Source organism: Fringilla coelebs, assembly GCF_963513975.1.
Source record: "Fringilla coelebs genome assembly, chromosome: 11".
In the NCBI taxonomy this organism is placed as follows: domain Eukaryota; kingdom Metazoa; phylum Chordata; class Aves; order Passeriformes; family Fringillidae; genus Fringilla; species Fringilla coelebs.
The window spans coordinates 4,558,556-4,579,700 of NC_140037.1; the positions used below are offsets into that span (position 1 = coordinate 4,558,556).

At 58.6% G+C, this 21,145-nt stretch overlaps 1 protein-coding gene across 1 annotated transcript; it reads left to right on the top strand.

Moving 5' to 3' along the window:
- Window positions 1-1,224: 1,224 nt before the first annotated feature.
- Window positions 1,225-20,517, top strand: DGKK (diacylglycerol kinase kappa; the record flags this gene model as incomplete). The annotated part of the gene is made up of 29 exons (XM_084213220.1): window positions 1,225-1,422; window positions 10,197-10,307; window positions 10,422-10,502; window positions 10,730-10,834; window positions 11,043-11,175; window positions 11,362-11,468; window positions 11,891-12,016; window positions 12,162-12,264; window positions 13,729-13,891; window positions 13,988-14,096; window positions 14,264-14,403; window positions 14,537-14,618; window positions 15,101-15,192; window positions 15,447-15,546; window positions 15,779-16,019; window positions 16,250-16,348; window positions 16,457-16,556; window positions 16,976-17,083; window positions 17,536-17,632; window positions 17,711-17,818; window positions 17,958-18,071; window positions 18,204-18,338; window positions 18,422-18,588; window positions 18,709-18,826; window positions 18,913-18,999; window positions 19,078-19,194; window positions 19,274-19,376; window positions 19,897-20,027; window positions 20,443-20,517. 29 exons carry the CDS (start codon window positions 1,225-1,227, stop codon window positions 20,515-20,517), a joined length of 3,450 nt encoding a protein of 1,149 aa, XP_084069346.1.
- Between the last annotated feature and the right edge of the window lie 628 nt (window positions 20,518-21,145).

Here is a 21,145-nt window from a genome sequence, read left to right on the forward strand (position 1 = left end):
GCCGTGCGTGGGCCGCCCGCGCCGCGCAGCAGCGCCCGCCGTGCCGAGCAGGCCGGGGCTTGCGGCAGGGGCAGGGCCGGGGCCGCTTGCGGAGGCACGTCCTGGCGGGGCCGGGGGGCCTGCGGACGGCGGGCCGGGGCCGGAGAAGGAGCGACCTTGCACCAGCGGCGGCGGCTCGGGTCGTGCAAGGTGTGTGCGGGGCGGGGGGCGCTGCGCCTTCTCCCTCCTGGGCGTGCTGCGGGATGCTCGGCGGGGATCCGGCACCCGGTAGCCCTGGGGCTGGAGGAGGCAATGCTCCCGGGGGCGGCGGGGGGGGCGCGGGCGGCAGCGCTGCCCTCCCTCCCTCTCCCCCTCCCTCCCTCCCTCCCTCTCCCTCTCCCCCTCCCTCTCCTCTCGCCGCAACGCTTGTTGCTGCGCCGAGACGGCACCGCGGTTGCCGGCAGCCGCGGGGAAGGGGGAGGGCGCGGCGGAGCCGGCCCGTGGTAGGTGCGTGGGGCCCGGCACGGCGCCGTGGGCTGCCCCCCTCCACCCCCGGCCCGGCCACGGCAGCCCTGCTACCGTCCAGGCTCGCTTGTAGAGGTAGGTGCCCCCCAGTTCCTCCTCAGCCCTCGGGCCGGCAGGGATGCCATGGGGACATGGCTTCCCCCGCATGCGGGAACCCCGCGCTCCCCCATCCATCCCAGCCCACCCGCAGTCACCTGCTCGGGGCTCGCGACCCATGGGCGCAGGAGGCTCACCCATCCCTTCCCAGTTGCCGGAGCCAGAGGGATGGCTAGGTCCAGCTGCTGCTTTTCGTGAAGATCCCCACGCTGTCCCCGGCCACACAGGGCAGCCCAACACCTCGGGGGTGGGCAACAAGGAGAAATAGCACAGGCTGCGGGAATGGCTTCCACCCCTCTATGCACCAATGTACCAATGCCCAAGCGTGGGGCAACCACAGTCTCCTGTGCCCAAGTCAGGGACAACGTTGGGAATAGTTGGGACACTGAAAAAAAGGCAAGGAAGGAAAACTTTGCTTGCAAGGATGCCACCCTGAGTGTCATTTCTGGGCAAGGATGTGCCATCTCCCTTGATTTCCAGGGCTGCACCTCCCAGCTAGCAGAGCCTTACAGGATGAGGGGCCATGCATGCCTCTTCAGGGCTTTTCCTCCATTCCTATGTGTCCTTGTCCTCTCTGGGCTGTCATCAGGGGCTGCACAGCTCTGAGCCAAGCCAAGTTGGAAGATGGCCGAGAAGCTGGTGTCTGGGGACCTGTTCTCGAGGAAGACCCGGGAATCAGTGTCATCCCTGGACTTGGACAAGCTGGCACCTATCTCACCCGAGGTTGGTGGTGAAGAGTCGTCCGACAGCGAGGGCGAGCAGGAGGACAGTTCTCACAAGCTCATCCGGAAGGTTTCCACCTCGGGGCAGATGAGAAGCAAGGTCAGGGGTGGGGGATGCTGGTGGTGAGGAGCTGGCTGGGTGTGGGGTCACTGCTGAGGATGAGGCAGGGGAGTTTACCAGGGTGTAAATCAGTACCAGGTTCTTGCTGCTGGCAGACTTGATCCAGCCACAGCTGGGAGGGTTCTGGCCCCCTGTGTCCTGTGGGAGGGCACATAGAAACATGCAAACCCCACAGTGGTAGTGTCAGCATTGGTCATATGGGGCTGTGAAGCACAGATTTTATCCCACTATTCAGGAGCAGGGTCTCTCCCATACCCAGAGAGCCCCTACCACATTTCCTTCATGCTGCATTTGTATCCCCTGGGTTCCCTTACCTGTCCCTGGAAGAAGAGGACTCTTTTTGGGATGCTCTGGGGCTGAGATTTAGGGTCATGACAGTTCTGTATGCTCCTCGGATCCCACACCCTGCTGCAGGCATTGTGTGTGCAAGGCTTGGTGGGTGGCAAAATGGAACCTGCATCTTTCCTAGTGCCCCAGATCAATTTGGCTGTGCCAGCTCCCCTGCGGGCCCCATTGCCACAGATCTAGTCCCCAGTGGTGGTGTGCTGGACAGATGGGAACACCTTTGAGGTCAGACATGACACTCATACTTCCCAGCCACTAGCATGACAGCAGCTGGAGAGAGAGTGTGTGTGTGTATCACAGTTTACTCTGAAAAAGCTCTTTTGATAGTACCTACAAAATACCGTCTGTGGTGCCTTTAGCCAAACAGGAGTGTGTGATCAGAGGTCCCACGTCAGGACAGTGAAATGCAATGCAGGCAGAAATAACCTGGGCCGAATGGCCAGGTGGGATGTGGGGAGAGAAGGAGGTTTGTGGGGGACATTTTGGGGAGGAAGGATGCATACACAGTGCTTGGAGGATGGTCTAGTTGACATGCTGGTCCTTTGCATCCACCTTTCAGCTGTGGGAAGGAGGTGGCGGAATGAGTCAAGGCAGTGCCTGCAGTGTTGGGTGGCACACGGGGGCAGCCAGAAATCCCCCTACAGCCAGCTTCCAGTGCCAGCCTCTCCTCAGTGGAGATTTGGTGGCTGTGCTGCTCCAGGGAGAGGGGAGAGCTCGGAAAACACATCATAGGAATGTAGTTTTGGAGAAGGGGGCTATCACTGGACTCTGGTGTTGGGTGCTGAGGGCATGAAGGAAGGAGAATGAAGCAGTGTGGGTCTGGTGGCAGCTGTGGGGATGCTTGGGGCTGGGGCAGGCTCCCCTCCTGCTGGCCCTGTCTTGGCTGTTGTGCCAAGCCTGGTGCACTGGCATGAGGTGGGGCAGAGGATACCTGCTCAAGGGTATGGAAATTGCATTCTCCCAACCTAGCACTGTGGGGTCTTTCCACTTGGCAGGAGAGACTTCTGGGGCATGGGGCATTGAGGGGGCTCTTACTGAGTCCCTCTGACTGCTCAAGGAACATACCTCAATTTTCCCTTCTTTGAAGCAGGCTGGCATCAACTCTGCCCTCTCCAAGTTGGCTGCCAGGTGGGTGAAGAGGGCTATGCTGGGTGCAGGGTGTTGGGGAGGAGGCTTGGTGGGAAGGCCAGGCCAGTGGGCATCATGGGGATGCTTAGTTCTGTGTATGAGCCCTCAGCACCCTTCTGGAAGGGCAGCAGTAGGTGCTAGAGTTTGCCATGCAGCACTTGCCATGCTGTGGGGCACAGGAACATCACAGGGAGCCATCAATGCCAGGAAGTCTGAGGGGAAGGGGCAGATGGCTGGGCTGTGCCCATGTCCTACAGCAGCAGCACAGGAACACAACCATGCTCTGAGCCCCAGCCCAATTGTCAAAGCCCCCCATACCACCAGCAGGTTCTGGCCTCGCTGCTGACAGGCTGCACGTGGGGAAAGGCTGTCTCCCTGCCTGCTGTGGTTGCTACCCACATCCTGCTTGCCATCAGCAATTAGCCATGCTGTATAGCGTGCCAGGGGAGGCAGGTGGTGTGATGGATGGGCAGGTGGAAATGACATGTCTGGGTTAACAGCCCATGGAGCTGGGGGAGAGAGTGAGAGCTGGCAGGGCTGGAGCTGGAGGGGCCTGAGAATGAGCTGTGTATGCCTCCCCTGCCACCTCTGTTTTCAGTGTTGGGGTTCAGTGTTTTTCCTGAGGATGCCTTTGCCCTGGTCCAGCTGGGCAGGACTGCACTTGCCAGCCTGGCGTCTGGTTGGATGGACTCCTTCCTTCCCTATGGAGATGAGGATTTTTGGATGACATTGCTGCTGCCACCCAGGTCAGGCTTACAGTCCTGACATGGCATATGTGCTGCCTGTCACTCCAGCCACAGCCACAGGGTGTGTGCCATGGCAGGCACCTTCCTGAGTGACACCCCTGTCTTGACATCCTTGGCACCCAGGTGGGGCTGGAGTAGGGGAAGGGAATCATTGCCTGCACCCCAGGGGTAGGTACCTAAAGAACACAGTTTATAAGGGAGAGTTCAGTGCCAGGGTGGCAGCTCCTGAGACAACAGGTGGTGGGGTGTCAGGGCTCACTGTCCTAGTTTGGGTCATATGTGGTGGGTGGGGTGCTTGAGAGGGAGGGTCTATAGGAGCCCGCCATGTTGGGGGGCTGGGAAAGGTCAGGACCCCCACCCCATCCACACTGACTGGGGAGACCTTGGTCTCTTGTGATGGAAGCAGGCAGCTTTTCCCACTCCAGGCTGCTGTCCAGCCCCTGGCAGAGGAATAGTGAGGATCATTTTGGGATCTGTTGAATCCTTCTGAATGCTGCTCCCCAGTCCCAGTGCTTCTGCACTCTGAATGCTCATGCCCCCACATCCCTTTGTCAAGCCTCCACATCAGTCATATCCTCCCCACTCCACACCTCCAGGCTGCAACTGTGGACACCCTGTGGGGTGCTTTGTGCCAGCATTGCTGTGGAGGCGGCGAGGTCATTGTGCTCAGTGACAAAAACAACTGCCAGGTGCAGGTGTCCCTGCTGGACTGAAAGGCTTCAGGATGGATGGAATCTTGTTGACATTTCCGCCCCCCCCCAGTCCTCCTCAATGCCTCTGGGGCCTGCCAGTTGCCTGTACCAGCTTTTAGGTGTGCAAGTGCAGAGTGGGAGGGGGATGTGATGCTGCTTCCCAGCACTGGTCCCCTTAAGACTGGGCTTGGAGAGAAGGTGAAGGGGAGAGAGGGGCTGGTTCTGGGGCGCACCAACACATTTGAGTTGATGGGGGTGGTGGGTCACATCCTGCCCTTGTGTCTGGGGCGTTCATTCCCCAGCACTTCCTCAGCATCTGCCTCCCAGAGCGGAGGCAGAGAGTGATCCAGCAGTGCTGTTTGGTTCAATGAGTGACAGCTCCTGCTGTGAGGAGCTGGGAGGTAGAGGCATCGAGGGGAACGCAGCAGGGTGCATGCCGGGAATCCAGGGTTGCCCGTGGCATGGGCACGATGTGCATGGCCATGGTGGGCAGGGGTGACCATGGCTTGTCTGCTGTTCGGAAAGGGGAATTGTGTTCCTGAATTCCTGATCTTGAGATACATCACAGCTGTTTGGTGGGGCTGTGGGACCCACCAGAATCCTCCCATGGGGCTCGGGGAGGTCAGTGGGGTTATTGGTACCCTTATCCTTGCTGCAGGTATTGAGCATCCTGCAGGCTCAGGGTGCCCTCGGAATGAGGCAAGCTGTACCTGTGCATATTGGGGTGTTCTGTACCTGTGCATATCGGGGTATTGGGCAGCTGTAGGGAGCCTGGTGAGGCAGTGCTGTAGAGCCAGGCGGTGGAGAAGGCTGCCCACTGAGCGCTAAATCCTGGCCAAAAAATGAAGAAAGAAGGTAGAGCTGGCTGGGGCCAAGCCTGGAAATCTTTCTTCTGCAGCAGGAGGGTGGACCGTGGCTCCTGGGCAGTGCATCCTCTAGACTTGACACTGGTGGGACACGAGTATCTCTCTCACAGAGGGAGCCTGGGAGAGCAGGGATTGTTCAGCCTGGAGGAGAGACTGTAATCAAGGGGTCCCCGCTTTTTGAAAGGGAGGGTGCAGCGAAGGGAGAACCAGGCTCTTCTCAGTGGTGTCTGCCAATGGACAGAGATGAAAAATAGGAAATTGCACCTCAGCACAAGAAAACACTCTCTGAGACCAGGGAGGCTGGGCTTGCTCTCATTAATCAGGGCTCACCAAGCTGGTGCCTGGGGTGTGAAGATAGCCCCACTGTCACTAGCCGGATGTTTGTGAGGTTTCTCAAGCACTCTGCGCTCTTCATGCTAACTTTTTCAGTTATGTGAATGTCATTCTTGTCCATCAGCTCTTTCCCATCCCTGCTGGGCAGAGTGGGAGGGCTGTGCAGGGATGAACTAGTAAAGGTTGGGCTGATGTGGGATGCTTGCTAGCATGATGCTTGGAGACCGATGTGGCTGTAGATTGGGAAGTATGACCTCATTTCTAAAACGCAGCTGATGGATAATGTGCTGTAGGGGGGTTGCCTTTCTTCTGGGGGCTCCTTTCCTCATTCCTCTCCTCCTGTTAATTGTCTGTTGCCTTTCAATGGTCTTGTGGGCATGATGTGATGGCTTGTCAGGACTGGTGCTGGAATCTCCTTTTAAGTATCCACCCAGCACGGGGAAGGGATATTGTGGTTGGTCCTGCAGTGGCAGAAAGCTCCACCACCCTCTGGGAGCATCTGAGCCTGTGGGGCCATAGCACCTGTCAGGCACTGAGCCCCCTGACTGCCCAGTCCCGGAAGAGCTCTGCTGTGTCACAAAACTTGATAAGGTTTCCAACTGACTCCAGCCTGTGGGGTGCCTAGCAGCTGGTGGAAGCCCTGCAACTGGGCTGTTTGAGGTCTGCCAGCTTTCCTCTACTGTCCTGGTGCCTGCTGGCTCAGCTAGGGGTTGAGCTCTTATGCAACTGGACCCTGGCTTGTGCCCAGTGGGCTGCTGCACTTGGGGCAGGAGGGTGGCCACCTGGAATGATGCTGGTGCAATGCAGGTCGGTGTGTTGACAAGTTATTTTCTTTCCTTTCTCCTCCTACTGGGTGAGGCATCGTGTGGTCATAGGGGCAAGTATATCCCTTCAGGAGTGGTGTAGGGTGGCCAGCTGTGTGGGCAGATAGTGTGGTGCTCAGGAGCCATATCTTATGGCATTCCTGGGTAACAACCTTCCTGGCTCTTCTCCAGGCACTTCATCACTGTCCAAGCTGATCCCAGCAGGAAAACCCTCCTGCCCCAGCTGTGGTCAGACCTGGCTGCACAATGGGCTCTTCCCAGGAATAGGGGTGGCAGAGCTGGGAGAATGGGGTAACAGACCAAAGCTGCATCCTGGGGTTCTGCTTTAGGGCTGAGGGAAGGGTTGGCATTTCAGGTTGTAGCCTGACCTGGAAGAAGCCCTGGACTGCGGTTCAAGCCTCCTTCTTGTGCTGAGCACACAGGCAGCCTGTGGCATGATGGTCTCTGGAAACCAGCCCAGTCCTGGCACAGCACGTGGCTGGCCATCCTCCCAGGGTCATTTTTACCTGTGTCCCCTCTGAGGCTCCGCTGCCACTGCCACTTCAGCTGCATCTGACTTGGAGGTGGTAGTATGTCTGCAGACACTGTATGGCTTCATTCTCGCCTTTCTCTTTCTGCCCTGTGCCTCTGGAATCTCCCTAGTGCTGGTGCTGAGCCCCCTGGGCTGGAGAGAGCAGGGAGGGACCTCGGGATGGGGCAGTGGAGTGCTGGGACAGAGCCCTCCATGGGAGCTGGCCTCTGGCTGATTGCTGGGCAGGTTGTATGTAGCTCTGGGTGTGCCGCCTTGGTTGCTGTGGTGAGACCAGCTCTGGCTTTGCTGAGGCTCCCTGCAGTGCTGCCTGGGGCTTTGCAGAAAGAAAAGCTGTGGTTGGGGTGAGTGGAGGGGCTTGGGTTTGTTTTGGGGTGTGGGTGGCACAATGTGCTTTACAGCTGTGCCGTGACTGGTGCAGAGCTCCCAGCCCAGTGAGCCAGTGCTCCCATTGTCCCCAGAACGCTCCAGGAAGAAGAGGCGGTCCCTGTGCTGCAGGTGCTGAGCTCCAGCTCTTTTGCATTCTAGGGTACGTAATAGCCACTTATTATACAGTTGTGGTGACCCTGGTGCTCTGGACAGGGCTTTGGGGAGCCAGCACAGCAGGGGTGATGCCACCCTGGCATGGCCTGTCTGCCCTTGCCATCATCACCCCTTTCCTGTTTGCAAAGAGGAAACACTGGGCTCGCCCAGCAATGCTGCTGCAGCGTGGCTTCCCCTTGTGTGCCTGGGCCTGCTGCTGGCCTTGGCCCTCAGGTGCCTCTTAGGTGTCCTCCTGTTGTTCATTCCAAAAGCAGGGGTCCAAAACCATGGAGCCACTTGGGAGCTGCTCCCTGCCCCAACAGCTGGAGCAGGTGCTCCTGGCTGAGACCCATGGTCAAAAAATAGGTATGTGGGTGGCTTACCACAGTGAGATCCCAAAACAGCCCTTTGGCACCCCAGACTTGTGTGCTTGCCCAGGCAGCGTGGGACAACTGCACTCCAGGGCTTATTTTGAAAAGGGGACCTGCCTCTTTTCCCCAGGGAGGGATTGTCTGGCCCCATGTGGGCACCAGTGGAACCTGTACCACATAGCATCACACACCAGGGATGATGCAGCCTGGATGGACAGCTGCTTACCTGAGGAGTTGTGCAGCAAAATGCTGCACATGGAGACACAGAGGGCTCGGGCTTTGATGCCCAAAGCAGCCCACAACGGTGGGTGGGGGGAGAGGTGCTTCCCTCAGCTTCTCTGCACCAATTTTGCCGCCCGATGTTGGGATGGCTAGGGATTAGTCTGCACTGATGGAAAACTGAGGCACAGACCCCCGAGCCATGGTATTGGAAGTGCTGTGGTGAAGGTGGGAGAGCTCTCATGGGTGTTGTGGTGAAGGTGGAAGAGTCTGCCTTTCAGGGCAGCTGCATCCTGTCCCTGGGAGGGCCAGGGCTGTGACGTCTTGGGGTTGGGTGATGATTTTTTGCAGCTGTCAGGAGCTGTTACTGGGGGTGTTTCGGCTCTGACCCTCCTTTGCAGGAGTGGGTGCCACCCTCCCAGGCAGCCAGTCCTTGCTGTATCCTGCCACTCACGTGGCCCTGGAGCCAGGCAGAGTGCCTATGCCCCTGCTGTGATAGCCCTGAGGCTCCATCATGGACCCGCCTCTTCTTCCTTCTCATTGTCATCCTTTTCTCCCAATCCCCCCCCCCCCTTTCCCCACCCTTCACCGTCACAGCTCCTGACACCACTCCTTGCTGTCACACGCTGCCTGTCCTTTGCAACAGCAGCAATGACTGCAGCAAACACGGGACCTGTGCCTGATGAGTGCAGCCAGCTGTGGTGGATGTGGTGTTCGGGGCTGGATCCTACCGGGCTATGGCAGGACCCTGGCTTGTCCCCTGGTGTGGGACAAGGACTGCTAGGGTGCAGGATTTGTGTGTAGATCTGAGGTCACTGCTGGACCCCACTGGAAGGATCTCTGCGCTCTCACATCTGAGAGGCCAGGAAAAGGACGCAGTGTGCCCCGGCTGCTGGCACTGGGGATCGCTGGGCTCCTTGAACCTGCACCGACATTCCGAGGCATCAGGGTGATTGACTGACCGCAGCCAAACTCTGCGCCAGTCCTGGGGAGTGATAAAGGCTGAAAACATCCCTCTTCAAACTCCAGGCTGGAGGAGTGCAGGGAACAATGTGGTGGGTGCCCCAGGGAGGTTCAGGAGGGTTACGCATGTGGACAGTTGAGGCTCAGGGAGCGCCCCAGGCATGGTTTTAGATTCTTTGTGAAGGCTTCTGCTATTTCTGGTGCTTTGGCCATCTGGTTCAGACCCGTGGGGCAGTAGATTAAGGCTGAGACCTGGGGCTGGTGTGTTTGCAGGCTGATGGGTGCCTGTCTGCCACCTCTTGCAGCACATGGGTTGGCACCAGAGTGCAGAGCCCCGGGGCCATGCTTCCCTCGCTGTGCCCTCATGCCCAGTGCTAATTTGCCGTTAAATGTGGCTTGTCATCATGTGCCTGGATTGGATACAACCACTGTGGCAGCTAATTGCAGAGAAGCAGCTGAACAGAGCTGCTGGTGGTGTTTAAAGAAGATACAATCAAAGATGAGGCAGCGCCAGAGCATCTCTGCCGCCTCTTTCAGGCTCATAGCCATGTTGCAAATACTAATTAATTGAGTCTTGTAAACACAACTGTGAGAAGGGTAAATATTGGCAGGTGCTGTGTTTTGGGGAGGGCAGAGGACGGGCAGCCAGGTTGCAATGATGCACTGTGCTGCAGGGGATGCTCTGCCTGCTGCGGGCTACCCTCAGCCCCAGGTTGTCCTCTCCAGGGGCTGTGGGGGCAAGGCAGAGCTGGCTGCACTCCGGCTCTGCTCTCCAAACTGGCTGGGGCTGTAGTGCCCAGGTAATGCCACTTTGAAGATGCAGTTGGTATCTCTGGGGCACTGGTGTCCTCTTAAAGGAAGCTCTGCTGGCTCCAGTTCTGCCCTTGGCTTCTAGGGAGCTGCAGCAGGGTGAGGATCTCCAGGCACTATCCTGGGGATGGAGAGGAAGCAACAGTGGAGCCTCTGCACTGCTGGAGACCTGCATCTTCTAGCCCTGCCATGCCCAGCAGCATCCTTCCAGATCACAGGCAATGCCCAGTGCCCAGGCAATGGTAGGCAGGGAACATAATTTTCCCTGCTACATGCAGCAGAGACAGAGCCCCAGAATGTCCAGTCTGTGCTCCTGGGGACCCGGGGACTGGTGTCACAGGGGAAAATGGTGGATTTGATGGTCCTGGGGGGCTATGGGAGCTCAGGACACTGTGGTCTCTGCAGAAGAGCGTAAAGGAGGGGCTGTTGCTGAAGCAGACGAGCTCTTTCCAGAGGTGGAAGAGACGATACTTCAAGCTGCGAGGCAGGACACTTTATTATGCTAAGGATGCCAAGGTAGGCTGGAGGGTGCTTCCAACATGCCCAGCTGGGGGGGACCTGAGCCTCCCAGCCTAGGAGGGGACAGAGATCCCTGCCTGGTGGACTGGGGCTCTGGTTCCTCCCTCGCAGTCCCTGATCTTTGATGAGGTGGACCTGTCTGATGCCAGTGTGGCCGAGACCAGCACCAAGAACATCAACAACAGTTTCACGGTGAGGGAGGTGTGGGGCTACCCACTGCACCCTGTGGAGACCTCGGAACCATGTGGGGAGGCATTACAGACCTCCCTCATCCCCCCAGAGCCATGGAGCACTCCATAGCATGGCCTCCTGCTGCCCAAGGTGGCACTGCTGTGGCAGAGATTGCTGGGGTCCATGCTGGGTTCTGGCTGTCCTGGCAGTGGCCTTGCGAGAGAACGTGGGGGTGGTGGCTGTTGCAGGTGATCACGCCATTCAGGAAGCTCATTTTATGTGCGGAGAACCGGAAGGAGATGGAGGACTGGATCACGGCCCTGAAATCTGTCCAGAAGTGGGAGATCCATGAGGTGATGTGGGCAGGGTGCTGTATGGATCCGTATTTCTATGTGGAGTGCGTTTCCCTCTGTGTGCCTTGGACTGCCAGACAAGAGCTGTTGCCCTTGGCATAGGCCCACAAGGAGGACAGGAGTTGGGCTGGGGGGACTCGGCGGGCCAGGAGGGAGGGAGTGCCAGCTGAGGGTGCCAGGCACTGATGGGGCAGGGCTGTGCCTCCAGGCCACACAGTTCAACGTGGAGCACTTCTCGGGCATGCACAACTGGTACGCCTGCTCCCACGCCCGCCCCACCTTCTGCAATGTGTGCCGCGAAGCTCTTCCAGGGGTCACCTCCCATGGCCTCTCCTGTGAAGGTCAGTGCTGGGGTCCTGCTGGGAGGCGGGCAGGGGTTGGGATCAGGGCAGGGCAGCCTCTCAAGGCTGGGCCAGAGCAGGAGTGGTACAGTATGATACCTACTGCCCAGATGCAGAGGGGTTTGGGACCAGGGGTGTGCATGCCGTGGGGACCTTCCCTGCTCCTCACTGCTCCCCCCCATGCAGTCTGCAAGTTCAAGGCACACAAACGCTGTGCCGTCAGAGCTACAAACAACTGCAAGTGGACGACTCTGGCCTCCATCGGCATTGAAATCATCGAGGATGAGGATGGGGTAAGCAGGGGAGTCCCTGCCAGGGATCCTGGCAGGACAGATCCTCCATCAGAACTAGCCTTGCTGCGCCCAAATCAGGAAGCGGGAAGAAACTGTAGCTGTCCCCTGCACTGTGTGGCCTCTGGGCTTGGCTCTGCAGGGGCGTAGTTTGGGGACACTTCCTCTGGAACCCTGTATCAGGATCCCTTTTTGCTGTCTGAGTGGGGCCACCTCCAGACATTTTCTGGGGATATGTCTGCCCTGCCTCACATGCTGATGGCTTCAAGCAGCCAGGTGGGCAGGGATGAGAGGACATGGGAGGGGTCCCAGACCCAACTTGCCCTGCTGCATGGCACCACTTCCATGGTGTTTGGGGAAAGAGGTGGCCTATGATCTTTCCCTCAAGCATGCAGGATGCTGTTGGTAGCTGCTCTTCTCTGTAGGTGGCCATGCCCCATCAGTGGCTGGAGGGGAACTTGCCCGTCAGTGCACGCTGTGCTGTCTGCGACCGGACCTGTGGCAGTGTCCGGAGGCTGCAGGACTGGCGGTGTCTCTGGTGCAAGGCCATTGTAAGGACACACCCATCCCTGTCCCCACCCCTCTCCCAGCACAGACAGCACTGCCCCTCCTGTGTGCATCTCTGGGAAAGCTGATGCTGAGACTTTGGTGCTGCGTCCCCCAGCTCTGCTTATACAGGTGTTGCTGTGTTCCCAGGTTCACAGTGCCTGCAAGGAGCTTCTTGGCAAGAGGTGCCCCCTGGGCCAGTACAAAGTGTCCATCATCCCCCCAACTGCCTTGAACAGCATCGATTCTGATGGTGAGTTGTGGAGGGCACAGGGCTGGTCTGGTGGGGGGACAGGCTGTTTGGGATAGGGCTCTGAGCTCCCTGAGGTCTTCTGGAAGCTTTGACTTGTTGCACTGTGCCTGTGTTGGTACCTTCAGTAGGCTCCAGAGTCAACACCCCTGCCTTAGTTGGAGGCTGCTTGTTGCCTTACAGTCTGTTTCAGGGCTTGGTGGTATTCTGTGGGCTTTGGGGTGGTATTTCTTGCCCGCATGTGGCTTTAGCTGCTCCTGCCAGGTCACCACTTGCAGGAGCTCAGGACATGGTGCCTCTGTGCTGGGATTAGCAGTGCCAACCCTATACCCCTGAGGTGGGCTGTCCTCTGTTGCACCTCAATGGTTCAGCATCTCTCAAGGCAGGATAAAGCTCTTGCTTGGGTTATTTCTCAGTATCTGAAGCTCAGCTGTTTTTTTGGTAGTGCAGAGCACAGCTTTGCCCTGGCAGGGGACACTGCAGGGAGAAGCCATGTGGAGCGTGGGGGGACCCCCCCAGCTGTCTCCTTCTCCTGAGGGGCCCAGCTGGCCTCCGCTGAGCAAAATCTGTTCTTCTCCTCCGGATATTTCTTTCTTCATTCTTTACTGCTTTTCACCACTCAGCTCAGCCGGTGGCTCATTTGCCTCATTTGCCTCGTTACTCATTGGGATGCTGTCAGGGTAACCATCAGGCGGCTGCTCCTCAGCTCCAGAGCCTCAGCAGCTGGTGGCCGATCCCTGGCAGCATCTCTGCCTTGTCCCTCTCCAGCAGCCCAGCCATCCATGGCCGTGACTGTTGCCCACCCGACTGGGAACAGCCTAGCAAGGCCTCAGTGTCCCCCTTGTCCTGCCATGCTGTCCTGCTGCAGCATGAGTACTGCTGGCAGCAAGCTCTTCCGCTGCAGCCCACGCTCTGACTCAGCAGCTCTCAGTGCTTTGTGTTACTGCTCGGCTCTGCTCAGCTGGGAGTGGAGATGGAGCAGTGGCCAGGCAAGGAGGGGGGGGCTGTGGGGATGTTGCCCCCATGCTCCTGCTGTGGTGGGGGTGCTAGGGCTCCTGGTTGCAGCCCATGGGGCTCTAAGGGCAATAGCTGTGGGGCTGGTGCCAGTGGCATGATGGCTGATACGGTCCCTGCTGCAGCATTGCTTGGTCTGCCAAGGGAAAAGCCTGTAGAGAGCAGCCAGGGAACTGGGATGGCCAAGATGTGCCTGAGGCAGATGCGGGCTCTGGGCCAGCTGTCAATCCTGCTCTGCCTTGGGCACATTTCTTTCCCCATCTCATTTCTTTAAAAGCATAGTGCTTCCTCTTCCCTCTGTCCCTCGCCATCCCCTGGACATCCCCATCACTGCCCCTCCTGCCCCAGCACCCCACAGGCTGGGCTTGGCACAGACGGAGTGTCCATTCTCTGCTTTCTTGAAGTGTGTGTGGGCAGTGAGTGCTGGGGCTCATGCTTTTGAGCTTACTGCAGGTTTCTGGAAAGCCACCTGCCCCTCGACCTGCTCCAGCCCTCTCCTGGCCTTTGTCAACTCCAAGAGTGGGGACAACCAGGGTGTCAAGTTTCTGCGCAAGTTTAAGCAGTTCCTCAACCCAGCCCAAGTCTTTGACCTCATGAATGGGGGCCCACACCTGGGGTAAGCACCAGCCTGAGCACCCTGGAATTGCCTTGGTGGGATCCCAGTGGGCAGCTGGCACAGCACCTAGTCCCTCTCTGCTTGCCCCCCACCCAGGCTGCGCCTCTTCCAGAAGTTCTCCACCTTCAGAATCCTGGTGTGTGGTGGGGATGGCAGCGTGGGTTGGGTGCTCTCTGAGATTGATGCCCTTGGCCTCCACAAGCAGGTGAGTTGGGAGTGCCTGGCATTATTAGTGCAGGCTGGCACCATCCCCAGCACTGGCACACTCTGTGTGCCCCACGTGCTGCCAAGCAATGGATACAGCAGAGTTGGGGGTGTCACAGGTGCCCTTGGGGGCTGCTCTGAGCCCTCCACTCTGTCTCTCTCCTGCAGTGTCAGCTGGGTGTCCTGCCCCTGGGGACTGGTAATGACCTTGCACGGGTCCTGGGTTGGGGCAGCCTATGCGACGATGACACTCAGCTGCTGCAGATCCTGGAGAAGCTGGAAAGGGCCACCACCAAGATGCTGGACCGGTGAGCAGAGCATGGAATACACACCTCTGTCCCTCCTACCCTGGCATCTCTTGGGAAGCCTGTCCCCGTTCCTTGCTTGTCCCTGTGCTAGGGGGTCAGGACATGGCAAGCAGCCATGGTCTCTGTTTGGCAGGTGGAGTGTGCTTACCTATGAGGCCCCCAAGCAGTCCCCCTCAGCCCTGAAGGAGGAGGAAAATGGGGACTCCAACATCCAGGTGGGAACTGTTGGCATCTGGGGGCTTGAGATGGCAAGGGCAGGCTGGAGGGCAGGTTGCTGTTCAACCCAATTCAGGGACACACAGGGAGGGATGGCACAGGAAGAGGTTATTCTGGGGGTCCCTGGGGATTGGGGCTCTGAGGGGGCTGGAGTTGACTGCATGCAATGAAATGAGTCTGGCAAGTCTCAGCCTGGCATGTGCAGTTGGGAGCAGGCAGAAGGTGAGGTAGACCTGGCCTGCCACTGGCCAGCTGCTTTGGACTCTTCTGTGTGCTCCTGTTCAGCCCCTCAGTTTCCCTCCTGATGTGACTGACCTCCCCTCTGCCCAGCAGCATGGGCATGGCTACCCTCAGTGGTGGGGAGTGGGCTGAATAAGGGCTGATCATCCCTAGTTCAAGACTTGCTGGGCAAAGCTGCATCCCTGAGCAGGGCACATGGCAAGGTGGGAGGTGTCCAGCTGTCCCCACCTGTATCCCCCAGGTCCAGATCTCCCAGTACGCGGACTCTGTTGCCTTCCACCTGGCCAAGATCCTGGAGTCAGACAAGCACTCAGTGGTGATCTCCTCTGCAAAGTAAGGAAGGGGCTGTTGATGGGGGTGCCAGGAGCCCCTTTTGCTGGGCTGGGGCCTGTCCTCAGGACCACTGCACCCCCTCGGCCAGGCTGTCCCAACTGGCTGCCAGCAGCTGCCAGCCATGCTGGTGCCTGGCAGATAATCCTGGCTGTGCTGGCCCTCTGGAGCAGCGGGTATCATCCCAGCAGGTGCCCTGGCTGTGCCTCGCTGGCCATGCTGTGTCCCTCTTGACCTCCCGCCACTTCCCTTGGCAGGTTCCTCTGTGGCACTGTCAATGACTTTGTGACTGAAGTTGGGCGGGCTTACAAGAGAGCGACGGAGAACAAGCAGGAGGCTGAGCTGATGGCACGGAAGGTGTGTTGCAGGGGAGCTGGAGGGTTGGGTCAAGCTGGTGGCAGACCCCCTGAGCAGGGGAGGGGCTGCTCCTCAGGCCTATGCCCTTGTTGAGCATGGATTGGGGTGTGTCATGCTTGGGGTGTCCAGGTGCTTGGGGGTATCCAGGCGCTCATAGTGCCCAGGGAAGCACCCAGCACTGGTGGGGGGCAGCAGCTTGTGGCAGGTGCTGAGTAGGGTAGGTGTCCCACAGTGCGCCATGCTGAATGAAAAGCTGGACTCACTGGTGCGGGAGCTGAATGAGGAAGCTCAGGCCATCATGGCCCCTGAAGAAATGGCACAGGCCACCCACGCTGATGTCAAGGATGAGGAGAAAGCTGGCAGCTTCAACCCCAACGCCCAGCCTCGCATCTTCAAATCCAAGGAGCAGCTCATGCTGCGGGCAAACAGCCTGAAGAAAGCCCTGCGGCAAATCATTGAGCAGACAGAGAAAGGTGAGGGAATGGTGGGAGCTGGCAGCTTCCCTGATGCTGCAGCAGCCTGGCAGGGGCTATGAAGCCACACTGGGTTGGTGCTGGACCTAAGCCTTTGTTTTTCCCTGGGATCCTTGGGATGGTAGCAGTGGCCCCGCCCTGGGCCCTTCCTGGTCCGAGCCCACAGGGCTGACACGAGGAGGGGCTGCAGAGCTGCACAGACTCCCTGTCATGCCCGTCTTTGTATACAGCTGTGGATGAGCAGAACAAACAGACCCAAGCCTACCAGAGCAGTGTGGGCCCCAGCAAGGACAGCTCGGAGGAGTTAAACAAGGAGGAGGAGAAGCTCAGTAAGATGCCAGCAGGGCACGTGGCATTTTGTGGGAGCATGGGGGTGAGTTGTGGAATGGACTCAGGGTGAACCCATGTGGCAGCTACCTCCCTGTCACGCTGGCCAGGCTCCCGGCGGGTGACGGTGACCTCTGCGTCTTCATCCATCATCCTGGACCGGCCAGACACCTTTGGCAGCTTGCAGTTCCCTGAAGACCCCAGCGCCCTGTGAGTCAGATGTTCTGCCTTCCCCGGAGACCCTGGCCCACTCTTGCTGCCCAGAAGCAGAGCTGGTACCATGCTGCCCCTTTGAGGTGGCTGCTGCCCACCAGTGTGGCATCCCTGCTACCAGGCCCTCCTTGGCCAAGCAGTGCCCATGCTGGGGGAGCCTGCCTGTGGATGGTGTGGGATCTCCAGCTGCTGCTTCGAGCTTGGTGTTCCCACCTGCAGGCAGGTCCTGGCTGTGCCATGGGTGTCCTGCCATGGTGACTGAGGGAAACTAGCAGCCGTCCCTGCTAGTTTTGGTCAGGCTTCCCAGTGCCAGCCACTCTGCTCCAGTGGGTGTTACACCGCATCCTCTGATGCCAGCCCAGAGTCACCGATGTGCAGCTGCTGCTCAACCTGCTTTCCCTCTTTGCTGATTTCAGACACTTCTTGGAGAAATGTGTCATGAATAACTACTTCGGCATCGGCCTGGATGCAAAGATCTCCCTGGAGTTCAACAACAAACGCGATGAGCACCCCAAGAAGTGCAGGTTGGCTGGAACCCCTAGATTTCCCCCGGGAAAAAACATGTACCCCTGGCTTTCCAGTGCTATCAAGTTTCTGGGAGCCATAGGGGTGACTCAGGCCTACTGTGTTGGAGATCCTTCCTGCAGCAGATTTTGTACCTGCACCCATTGCTGGGATGAGCACCCCTTGGTGGCAGGCTGCAAACACCCCAGAAAGGGTGAAGACGTGAGGACTCAGTGGGATTTACTTGCTCTGCACCTGGAGAGAGGGACATTGCTATGCTGGCAAGGAAGGATCGAAATCTGGGTGCAACATGCTGCACCTTTGGCTTTTCTGGGAGGTAGCAAGAATTGAGGAAATTAAGGTGGGGCCAGCAGTCTGGGACTGTTCAGCACAGCACCCCAGGAAAGGTGTGGAGCATGTGACAGGCAGTGGGGAGCCCAGAGCCCCTCATCTGTTCGACTTTGCCCCACAGCAGCCGCACCAAGAACATGATGTGGTATGGGGTGCTGGGCACGAAGGAGCTCCTGCAGCGCACCTACAAGAACCTGGAGCAGCGGGTACAGCTGGAGGTATAGGGCAGGGAGAACAGTGAAAGGCTGGGAGGGGCAGCCTTACAGCAGCCCCCCAGGCTTAGCCCTCTCTTGCAGTGTGATGGGGTGCCTATCTCACTGCCCAGCCTGCAGGGCATTGCTGTCCTCAACATCCCCAGCTATGCTGGGGGCATCAACTTCTGGGGAGGCACCAAGGAGGACAATGTGAGTGCCAGTACCGTGAGATGAGTTGGGTAGCGTGATGTCCTTTCCCCAGTCCTAAGATAGCCCAGGGCTAGGGTGTCCCTGCCTTGGGCACACATGGGGGAAAAGGGAAGTCTTCATGTGTAGTGATCCTCTACAGAACTTTGGGGCTCCATCCTTCGATGACAGGAAGCTGGAGGTGGTGGCAGTGTTTGGCAGCATCCAGATGGCCGTGTCACGGGTCATCAACCTCCAGCACCATCGCATTGCACAGGTAATGGTGAGGTACCCTGCAGGACCACAGCTAATGCCTGAACGCTTTTGGGGCGGCAGTGGAGCCTGAGGCAGTGCAGCTCTGCTCAGCCTGGCAGCTACTGATGCCACCCCTGGGCTGTGTGCCCCACAGTGCCGCATGGTGAAGATCACCATCCGGGGCGATGAGGGTGTCCCTGTGCAGGTGGATGGAGAGGCCTGGATCCAGCCACCCGGCGTCATCAAAATCCAGCACAAGAACAGAGCCCAGATGCTGACAAGGGACCGGGTGAGATTGAGGTGCTCAGCAAGACCATGCTGGGACATGGGGAGGTATGACTGTCTCAGAGGGGCCATGTCTGTCCCCCACAGGCATTTGAAAGCACCCTCAAGTCTTGGGAGGACAAGCAGAAAGGGGAGAGCTACCGAGCAGCCACACGGCCACGGCTCAGCTCCCAGCAGTCCATGGAGTACCTGACTGAGGAGGAGAGCAGCCTCTTGCAGCAGGTCTCACGGGTCGCTGAGACCCTCATTGCCAGGTCAGACTGTGGGAAGGGAAATAGAGTGGGCACAGGGAAGGGGGAGCTGTGCTGTGGCCATGCAGAGGTGCATGCCCAGCCCAGGGGAGCCCTGGCAGCTCCAGCCCCTGTCACCCGCAGGATCCATGAGGCAGCCAAGGCTCACAAAGCCATGGAGCAGGAGCTGGCGCATGCAGTCAATGCCAGCTCCCTGGCACTGAGTGAAGCCCTCTCCCACAAAGCTGCTGGCACCTCAGAGGTGAGCGGGGACTGGGAGTGTGAGGCAGCCTTTACCCAGACCCCATGGGGTCCTGCTGCTCAAGGGGTTACCCCCCTGTGCCCCAGTTTCTCAGCAGGAATATGGCTGTGGAGATGGTGCTGAGCATCAAAGAGCTGTGGGCTGAGACCAGGGCATTCCTGGAAGGGAAGGTGGTGAGTGAGGGACTGGGGAGCACCCAAAGCCCCTCTAGGGGTGGCAGCAGGGTTGGGTATGGTCCCTGTCCCCCACAGCTGGACTCGCCCCAGGAGGAGGAGGCGCTTCAGGGCCCCCTGAGTGTGCTGGGCCAGGAGCTGCAGCGGCTGCTGGACATCCACTGGCTGGGCCCTATTGCCCACCCTTCTGAGGAGGTGGGTGCACAGGGACTGAGGTCTGGCACAGCCCAGCCTGAGGGAGCTGTAGCATCCCACCAAGCCTGGCTTCTCACAGGAAGGTACCAGCAAGGGCAGCTTTAAGCTTCGCCTCAACATCCCCAAGCCCAGGAAGGAGAAGGACAAGCTGCAGAAGCAGAAGGCCAACAGTGCACTGCCAGGTAAAGTGAGCAGTGTGCCAGGGAGAGACAGGTGGTGCAGTCCATGCTAGAAAGGACCCCCCTGTTCTGACCTATCCTTCAATCTCCTGTCCTGGGAATGCTGGGGAAGAATCCTCAGGAAGGGGGAACCTGGCTGCCTGGGGGTGGCACCCTTGTCACCAACAGCCCCTTAAAGCTTTTTCTGATATCAGACATGCAGAGCAAGCACCCCAACCCCATACTTCCTTGGCTAGGGGGAGAAGGGGGCTCTGGTACAGCTCAGACCTTTGGGTAAATCCCTTGTCCACAGCTGGGGGTCTGGTTGAGGGGGAGCAGCTCCGGTGCTCTGTAAGTAAGCCAAGGAGAGGAGAGACCTCTGCAGCCTGAGCAGGCTGTGGCCTCTGGCCCTGCTGGAGTCAGGGGTGGGAGGGGGTATGCTGGCTGCTGACCACAGGCAGCCATCACTGCTGCCTGCGCTGCTGCATCCCACTGCCTCCACAGGCCCCAGCAGTCCACCACTGTGGTTTTTCCTCCCTGCTAGCAGACAAGTGGGGCTCCGAGGAGGTGGCAGCTTGGCTGGAAACCCTTGGTTTAGGGGAATACAGAGACATTTTTGTCCGGCATGACATCCAGGGCTCAGAGTTGATTCTGCTGGAGAGGAGAGACCTTAAGGTACAACCCCCTTGTGCCTCCTGAGGGACCCCCAGCCCTGGGGAGCATGTTGTCCTCCATCCCTCCTCTCCCTATCCCTCCTGGTGGCAGGTTGGCCCTACATCTGGGTCCGCAGAGTTGAACTTGTGCGGCTTCTGCGCAGTGGTGGGGAAGCATGGGAGGAGGGTGGCCTTGGTCCTCCAGCTTGCAAGGCTCCATACACCTATCCAAACAGGATCAGCAGCACCTGACCCTCACCTGCATTCAGGCATGGGGATGTCATTTCAAGAGGACAGTGGGCTTCAAGCAAGCACTACAATCTACCAAGGGAGAGCACGGGGAGCTGGGCTCATCCTCCACGCTGTGGCTTGTCTGCCAGCAAGGGCCAAGAGCTGCCCCCTGCAAACGCATCACCTCCTCTTTTTCTTTCCTGCAGGACCTGGGGATCACCAAAGTGGGCCATATGAAGAGGATCCTTCAGGCCATTAAGGAACTCAGCAACCTGCCCTAGGCTGACAGCAGAGCAGCAGCCCAGTCCAGGTGCTGGGTGGGTGCTGCCCCCAGGGAACAGGGGTTGGGTAGGGGAACAAGTCCCTGCCCTTGCCCCATATGTATGGAGCCCCCCCTGCTTGCCTTGCTTTAACTCTCTGACCCCCAGTAACCCTGGGGCCACTGCTTCTCTCCCAGCCTATGGGGCTGGAGACACTGAAGCAGAGGTCTGCCCTGATAGGTGTGTGGTCTGACCAGCAGTCCCTCCTCATCAGGGTCACTGTAGGACCTGGGGCCACCCTCTGTGTGCTCAAGCTGGAGCCAAAGCAAAGGTTCCCCTTCCCCATGTGGGTATTTATGCTGTGTAAATATTTGGAGAGAAGATACTCATTGCTGCTGCTTGTGTAGTGTCATTACTAAGGGGAAGGTGGGGAGGAGGGAACTGAGAATGCCTTTCCAGCCTTCACCCCTGAGCTTCCTGCTCCCCACCAGTCACTGTGCTCTCATCCTCTGTCTCATCACAACACAGGGAAGTACAGTGCTGGGGCTCACAGTCTCCAGTGCCAGCATGTACAACAAACCTTTTATTAACAGTTACACATTACTTTTTTCCCCTCCCCCACCTCCTCCTCAGTTAAAATTAGTATTAC